This window comes from Rosa rugosa, chromosome 6 (assembly GCF_958449725.1).
Source record: "Rosa rugosa chromosome 6, drRosRugo1.1, whole genome shotgun sequence".
Classification (NCBI taxonomy): Eukaryota; Viridiplantae; Streptophyta; class Magnoliopsida; order Rosales; family Rosaceae; genus Rosa; species Rosa rugosa.
In genome coordinates, this window is record NC_084825.1 from 38,274,779 (window position 1) to 38,283,567 (window position 8,789).

The 8,789-nt window shown below is 42.1% G+C and overlaps 1 protein-coding gene across 1 annotated transcript; it reads right to left on the reverse strand.

The window, feature by feature from the left end:
* Nucleotides 1-531: 531 nt before the first annotated feature.
* Nucleotides 532-2,478, reverse strand: LOC133714370 (delta(8)-fatty-acid desaturase 1-like). The gene has a single exon (XM_062140467.1). It carries the CDS (start codon nt 2,212-2,214, stop codon nt 868-870), a length of 1,347 nt encoding a protein of 448 aa, XP_061996451.1. The 5' UTR covers nt 2,215-2,478; the 3' UTR covers nt 532-867.
* Nucleotides 2,479-8,789: the final 6,311 nt, after the last annotated feature.

An 8,789-nucleotide genomic window follows, 5' to 3' on the forward strand; every position in this document is an offset into this window, starting at 1 on the left:
GGTAACGGTTGCTAGTTCAACACAATATCAGCTGTTGACTGAATCTTCTATGGACAGCAAAGAAAGCAACCCCAATTGGTCTTTATCATACTGCAATTTCTCGCTACTCAGCATTCACCCTACGTCCGAGGTCTCAGGTTCCAATCTCCCCTTCCTAAACACACGGTTTATCAAAGAAACGAATAGTCAACAACAACGTTCTCTCGAGAAATAATGCAACACTGAGAGCGACATCGGCCTAGCCATTCCAAGAGGGCATGACAGTAAATATCTATAACATTGTTGGTTTCTCCTTTGGTCAAAAGAAACGTTCTCCTAAACCATAGAGCATAAAAGCATGACGGCCTGCATAAAGTCTAGCACACCAACTCGCCTTTAATTAGTCGTGACTTTTGAAGTTGTTGGGTCTTTTACAAAAGAGATGTTGCTACTTAATAGTAGTTAGACTAGATGTTCCCCATAAAGGGCAAGATACAGGTAGGCATTCATGTTACCAATCAAAGTAAAGAAAGATTCATAAAAGAAAATTAGTGCTCAAGAAGAAACACAACCAAGTGGTTTGTGAATTGCTTTTCATCTCAATAATATCTGGAAATCTTCATAAAAGAAAAGAATAACAGGGAAGAAGAAACAAGATTTACAAAATCAATAGAGAGAGAAACATCCTCTATAATACTTGAAAGTGCAAATCAGCCGAAAGTTAATAAAATCCTAGCAAGGTGTAGAAATAGAGAAACATACTCGAATCACATATAGCAAAAGAGAATGAATGCCAAATATAACGTCAAATTTCGATTGTAAAAGCCTTCTGAGAAATAATAATCACTTTGTTCATCCTAGAATTAGATACCTCGACGCACAAAACACTCAGCCATGAGTGTTAAGAGCCTCCCAGACCAAGTTCTTCGGAACAGGGTTGGTCAGGTCCCTAGCCTGGAGGGCAGCAGTCCTAAGAGTCCTAATGGTTGTCACATTGGCATCCCAGAATGACAAACTCCTGTAAGGCAAATTGTGCTTCTTGCACAGCTCTTGAATGATGGGTGAAACCTTCCTCAATTGGCAGCGAGGCAATCTCGGGTACAAGTGATGCTCAAGTTGAAACTGTAACCCGCCAAAGAGCCAATCCATCCAACTGGAACACGAAATGTCAATAGTCCCAGCTGTTTGCTTCTCAAACCAATCATTCCCCCTGGGAGGCCCAACATATGTATCCCCAGCGAAATGGTTCAATGTGAACTGAACGTGCTGCAGAGCCGTCACCGCGAAAGCAATCAGCACAAACATCACCCTCTCTCCCCAATTCGGCAGGCACGAAACCAACAGGGGAAACCAAGTCCAGAACACAAGAATCCCAAAAATGTTCTTCAACCTATGCGGGACTGGCCTACTCGAGAACAGCAACAAAAACGTCTGTATAAACAGATTAATCCTCCCGAAAACCATCACCGGATAGTAAGTAAAATGCTGGTAGCCGATCAAAAACCTCGCCACACCATCAAACTTGAGCACCCTCCCATAAAACACCGAAGTAAGCGAATTGAAAAACCTCGTCGAAACCGCAAACACCGGAATGTGCTGGAGATCAGGATCATAATCGAGACTATTGCAAGCAATATGATGCGCGTTATGAGTCCACTTCCACCAAGCAATGCTAATCCCCGTAACACAATTCCCAGCCAGAATCTGCGCCACATTGTTCCAAAACTCGCTCTTCATCACTAGATAATGCCCGGAATCATGACCCATATACGCCGCCAGAATCCACAACAAACCCAACAGAAACCCACACCCCATATGCACCAAAGTACTCTCAGATCTCACCACCCCGTACACAACCACCGACAACATAACCGCAACACAGACCATATTGTAAAGCGCCACATGCCCCTTCTTCTCGAAAAGCCCCATTTTCAAAAACTCGGAGTACAACTTCCTGTAATCCCTGGACACATCGGAGACCTTGAAATCCTTGACATAGTACCCAGTAAAGAATTTGTCCAGGTACTGCCAAGCAGTCCCCGGATGATAAGCGATGAACGCATCCGTCACATCCTGCCCGGCCAAATTCAGAAGAGGCTCACCTCCACCCGGGTGGTCCTTCACCCAGTCGGTGACATTGTACACCTTCCCCTGTATAGAGATCCACAAATCCTCAGGCTTGTTGTGCAAACTCAGCTCCTCGGCCGTGATGTACTTCCGCTTCTCCACCTCCATTAATGAAAATATCAATGGCTCAACCAAAACCAAAACAAAAACAAACCTCCACAAATCAAACACCGGAGATTGTTATATCCTTCCTGGTTTGTTTTTGTTGTCTGTCAAAAAAACAAACGCTTCCGGATATAAAACTCTGGTTTTTGATTTGGGTTTTTTTTTTTTGTGGATCTTATGACCCAACTCAGCTTTGCTATGTAATCTCTCTGTGGATTTTGATTTCGGGGGTGGCGATGATATTCTGGTGTTCTTCTAAAATTGGGGCGTGTGATGGAAAGTTTTATACGGAGGGTAGGAGAGGTTGAGCTAGGTTGTTTACAGCGCGTCGTCCATTGTATTTGAGTGGTTCAATAGGATTGCGACGCGTGGAGGGAAAACCGGCCTGGCATGTGAGTCCCAGCGATAGAGATGATCATGACAGGAGGCATAATGTTCGTTTTTTGTTCTCATCTTACATTTATACCTGAGACTATTTTCTCATAAAGTCCTCCTTGTTTCCATCAAATACTAATTAACCCAACGGGGAAGAATTCACCAACGGTGTCTGGACACTTAGGGGACTTTCAGAATGATACCTGAACTTACAAAGTTATCAATGTGATACCTGGACTCATTTTTTCGTATCAACGTCGTACCTATGACCAATTTCCGTAACGGCTCCGTGACGGAAATTGGCCGTAGGTATCACATTGATACGAAAAAATGGGTCCAGGTATTACATTGATAACTTTTTAAGTTCAGGTATCATTCTGAAAGTCCCTAAGTGTCCAGACACCGTTGGTGAATTTTTCCCAATTTTGCACGTGCGATGCACGTGAGTCACTTAATGAAGACAAAATGACCGATTTACCCTCAAATTCTTTCTTTCTTTTCTTTTCTTTTTTTCTTTATTCTTCTTTCTTTCTTTCTTTCTTCTTTCTTTCTTTCTTTCTTTCTTTCTTCTTCTTCTTCTTTTCTGGTTTCTTCTTCCCCTTATTTGAATCATCAAGATTCAAATCATCTTGCTCGTCCGATTCCGACCGCCGATCGCCGATCAAACACCGCCGCTGCGTCTGAATCCACCTTCATGCACCCCAGATGTTTCTGGTTCCCCCAACTTCAAATCCTATAGCAAATTGAAATTGTGCATTGAGGCTTCACCGCTCACTCCGAGTTTATCCCCGCCGCCGTCGCCAATGACTTGACCACAACAACCTCCACCACCGCACAACAACGTCGTCCTCCGCTGCTTCTCGATTGGGTTTAGGGATAAGGACTGCTTCTTCCTCCACCGCTAGCGAAATCGTGGAGGCTCAATGCCACATTCTAAGGACCACCGGCCGGAAGGACCGCCACAGCAAGGTTTGCACCACCAAAGGCCCCAGGGACCGCAGCATCAGGCTTGTCGCCCACACCGCCATTCAATTCTACGACATGCAGGACTGGCTTGGATACGACCAGCCTAGCAAGGTCGTCGATTGGCTAATCAAGAAAGCCAAGGCCGAAATCAACGAGCTCGACTAGCTGCCACAGTGGAACCCAAACTAAATTTATGTTAATACAACATTTTCTCCGACGATGCCGATATCCGCCGCGCAGGACACGCAGAACGTGAGCCTCAATTTCTCGATGGTGGAGGCTCCGAGTTCTTTGTCTACTAATCGGCGAGGCACAATGGTGGGTAGCAGCGGAGTGGCGAAGCTGGTGAATAAGAACAGCTCGAATTTTTTGCAGGTGAGGATGGTGTGGAGGCCGAAGTTGTTAATCTTTGTCTGCCTAAAATTGCCTCTGATCGAAGTTGGGCTAGAGGCCGAAGTTGTCGGCTAAACCGATGAAATTACAGGTGAGGATGGTGTGGAGGTGGTGTTGCATGTCGGGAACGAAGGAGAGGATGGAGGGGTGGGATTGGAGCTGTGATTTGAGAGTGGAGGGCTGGCGGGGTCTGAGTTTCTGATCAATGGTGTATAAAAGGGGGTCGGAGGAGAGAACGAGAGTGGTGGTGGTCAAATCATTGGCGGTGGCGGCGGGGATGAACTCGGAGTGAGCGGTGAAGCCTCAATGCACAATTTCAATTTGATATAGGATTTGAAGTTGGGGGAACCAGAAACATCTGTGGTGCATGAAGGTGGATTGAGACGCAACGGCTGTGTTTGATCGGCGATCGGCGGTGGGAATCGGACGAGCAAGATGATTTGAATCTTGATGATTCAAATCAGGGGAAGAAGAAACCAAAAAAGAAGAAGAAGAAAGAAAGAAAGAAAGAAAGAAAGAAAGAAGAATAAAAAAAGAAAAGAAAAGAAAAGAAAGAATTTGAGGGTAAATCGGTCATTTTGTCTTCATTAAGTGACTCACGTGCATCGCACATGCAAAATTGGGAAAAGTTCACCAACGGTGTCTGGACACTTAGGGACTTTCAGAATGATATCTGAACTTACAAAGTTATCAATGTGATACCTGGACTCATTTTTTCGTATCAATGTGATACCTACGGCCAATTTCCGTCACGGAGCCGTTACGGAAATTGGTCATAGGTACGATGTTGATACGAAAAAATGAGTCTAGGTATCACATTGATAACTTTGTAAGTTCAGGTATCATTCTGAAAGTCCCCTAAGTGTCCAGACACCGTTGGTGAATTTTTCCCTAACCCAACGTTAGTGGTTTAAAAAGTCCATGATCATTGTAATTTCTACAACACATACCTCCAAGGTACAGATTAATCCATTTTTTACATAATAATTACTAGTTATATCTTTGTATAAATAACAAATTACTCGTCTGATATATGCTGCTGCCTTGGGATTGCCGGTGGTTTTTTAATCCGGATTACAATCCTCTCACTTGATTCTGGAATTTGATGCTTTGGCTGTGGTTAAGACTTAATGATTTAGTTTTTTTTTTGTCATTAAAAGGTGGTGCTATTCGCACACTCATTTTATTTATTCACACATTCTTTCTATTTTTTCATACTTTAATACAATTTTTTTTTTTACAAATTACCCTAACTACCATCTCTTGTAATTATGTTTCTTTTTCTTTTTTCTATTTGGCAAGTCAATCATGAATTAAACATCATTATCTCTCACATCTGATTAGGCAACGTTGATTCAATATACCATTTTCAGTGACATAAAGCATTTTGTAGAGTAATTATATGAATAAAGTCAAAATGAAATCAAAGCGTCAATAATTTCAAAATTATCAATCAACTCAAGTCAAAATCATGATTAGCAAACAAATCATACCAAAATCAAACTAAGACGAACATAACGCACAAATTAAAAGCTTCTAGTCCACCAAATCGTTGAGAAATTGATATTTTTAGTGGAGAGCGATGGATTGAAATACACTAAATAATTTCAATTAGAATCAGACTAAAAAATTTCAATTAGAATCTGACCGGGAATGATGGATTCAAAGAGGCTCGAATGATCACTAAACTCATATTTTTCTTCCATGTCTCCATTGCAAATTAGATGTAATTTTTTTTTTCTTCCAAAGATGGGTCTAAAGTTGCTTGTTCTGCCATAAATAAACTTCAAAGCATCACGTTAGAGAGATAGAATGACTATGCTAGAGAAGTTTTTGATGAAAAAGAAAAGAGAAAATCGCAAAGAGTTTTGAAGTTCTTTGTGTTTGTAGGAAAATAAGGGTTTAGGATTTGGGGATGATTGATTTGCCAAATAGAAAAAAGAAACAGAATTGCAAGGGTGGGTAGTTAGGGTAATTTGTAAAATTAAATTAAATTAAAGTAATAGATAAATAGAGGGAGTGTGTGAATAGAGAAAATGAATATGCGAATAGCACCACCCTTAATGAATCCAAAGGGATAAAACCCAAAGAGAGAGTCCAAAGCTCCGAATTACAAGCTAAATAAGAGTAGGAAAGTTACACATCTAACCTAATTTCATATTAATCTGGTCATAAGAAGGTAATCCTAAAAATTAAAAAGAAAATATCCTAAATCGATACCACTGCAGCCATATTGCACGCCGACAAACTGCCGCACAATCATCGACCAAGATGTCGCCAAAAGAGCACAATTCAAGGGATATAGTTCGAGAAACCGATTCCAATATAATCCCATAAAGCAAATCCAATCATACCCAAAATACATGATGATACGGAGGAGGAGCCAATAACGCAGACTGACCTTCTCATCTCCATCAGAACCCAACGATCCGAAAGAGAACCACTGCCGCCAAAGGGGGACAAAAGTCAACAACAAAGAAAAAATACAATGGATAATTTTTTTTTTTTTGGGGGAGGGGGTGAAACACCCACGCGTGAGCACCCATACTCCTCTTGGTAAGTGATTTTCACTTTATAGAGGTAGCCATGGGAATCTTCATGAAAGTCAGTGGTAGAGGGAGGAGAGTTGGTGTGGGATATTGGGTGGGGAGGAATTGTGGGGGCTGATATCATATTTGAAGAATTTCCGAGCTAATTGACAAGAAATTGAAATAACATAGTAAGAAGAGGAGCTAGGCCCTCTAGATCTGAACACAGCCAGCATAATCACCACAAGAGGGTGTATAATTTGGACAAAGTCAGCAAAAACTTCACAAAGGATGCAAAGGATTATGGTTGTGGATGGAGGCAGATGGAGGTGAGTGAGGATGGAGGGATGCTTAGACGGTTGACTCTCAATGGGATGGATGGGGAGAAAACTCTAGAGAGAGGAAGGAGCCTCTCTCTCTCTCTAGAATTTCCAAATCTAAACTGGAGAAAAACCTTCTATTGGTTAATGATTCAGTTAAGAATAAGTTAGATTGGTCTGTAGAAAGTTTGTTGTTAGAGGAACTAAAAACTATGTTTCACCTCTTCACTCCAGTTGTCTGTACATACTATTCTAGTAGATGTAATCAAGTAGCTGCATATATTAGCTAGGAACGTGCTTTTATTTACTACATTTCATGTTTGGGTTGTCAGGGTTGATGATGCGCCACAATAGCTATCTTATGTACTTAGAACCGATATATCTATCTAAATTTCTTATCGATTCAGTTTATTTTCTTCTAAAAAAAAGTGTGTACAAAAATTCAATATTGTTGAGTATGGTTGGGCTCGTTCTAGCGGTTGCCCAAATCACTAAATTGAGGTATTTGGTTTCTCAAAAACAAAAGTTTTTGCCTTCAATCGAGTTACTTTTAACCTACGACTATTTTCAAGTAAGTTTTAAATTTGATATCTTACATATTGATTGAAGAAGAAGAAGAAGAAGAAATGAGATACTGAGATAGAGTCGGGTCTTTGACTATTTGAAAATATAACTCCATATAATATTGCTTTTCGGTTCGGTTTCAGTACAAATGGTGTCTGTTCGAGGTGTTTCTAGATTGTTAGGTCCAATTTATCCTTTCCACTATTGATAATGACCGTAATGGTAATTTTTTGTTTAATACGTGAATAATACACATATTGACATATTTTTGAAAACTATTTTCTTATTTCATATTTTTAAAAGAAACTAGTGAAATTTTGATATTTTGAAAATCCCAAAACACCTATATTATACATGCGTTTTGCTCACTTAAGAGACAGTTTTAAGAACAAAAAGGAGGCCTCCGAGTTTCTTGGAGCGACCTCGGATACGAAACCTAGGGTTTCGTGTTGCTGGCAGCGGTGAAGCTTCGCTCCTCGGACCAGGCAAGGTTGCGGCGCACTTTCCAGGCGGTGTGCCACAACGGTACGGCGGTGGCGCCGGTCGGAAGTCTCGTTTGGATCGTGGCAGCTCCGGTGAGACGGTTGAGGGTGCGAGTCCGGGTTTCGGGTCGGATTTTGCAACGGTGGTGATCCACAGAGATAGCAGCAGCGGTTGTTGAGATTGAGGGTCGTGGTGGTACCCGGATTAGGGCAACGCAGCTGCCTGTTTGAGCGGCGACTCCCTGCGTGGCTCTGTGGAGTTTCTGGTAGGAGGGCGGCAACCCTAGTTTTTGGGGGCGGCAATCTGATTTGTTTCTAGGCTGAGGTCCCAGAGTTTCTCCCGTAGTCCAAGGCAATGGTGGAGGAGCGCGCACGCCCGCCAAAGTATTGATGGGGCGCGTCCTTCCGGCGGCTCCGGTCTGCTCGATCTGAAGGGAAGAGAGGGAGGAGATGGGTTCTGGGCCATTGGGCCTCCATTTTGTCTGGGCTGCAGCTTTGTGGCCTGGATGGGTTAGCCCATCTCTCTCCTTTTTCTTCTCTTTCAGTTTTGGGTTGGGTGGGGTCTTTGGGAGGAGGCCTGTTTCCTTTCTTAATCCTATGTTGGTCTTTGATTGGTACTGTGGCTGTGTTGATTTGTTGCGATGTACACCATTGGGTCTTAGGCGTCAAGATGCTCAAGACGGTGGTTCCATTTTTAGACTGGGTAGGGTTAGGGAAGTTTTATTTTGTTTGCTTTTCTTTTCGGCAGTTCCTTTAGGTTTTTTTCCTATTTGTTGGCTAGTAATAATTTGGCTGCTTTTTGCAGTTTGTAATGTGTTTGAACTTTTTAGTTTAAGCACCTCTGCCTTTGGCAGTCTGAATTGTACTCTGAGTTGTATTATGAAGGTTTTGCGAATCCTTCTAGCTTGACGCAGTGACGTCGTTAATATATTGGAACCTGATTCCTTTCC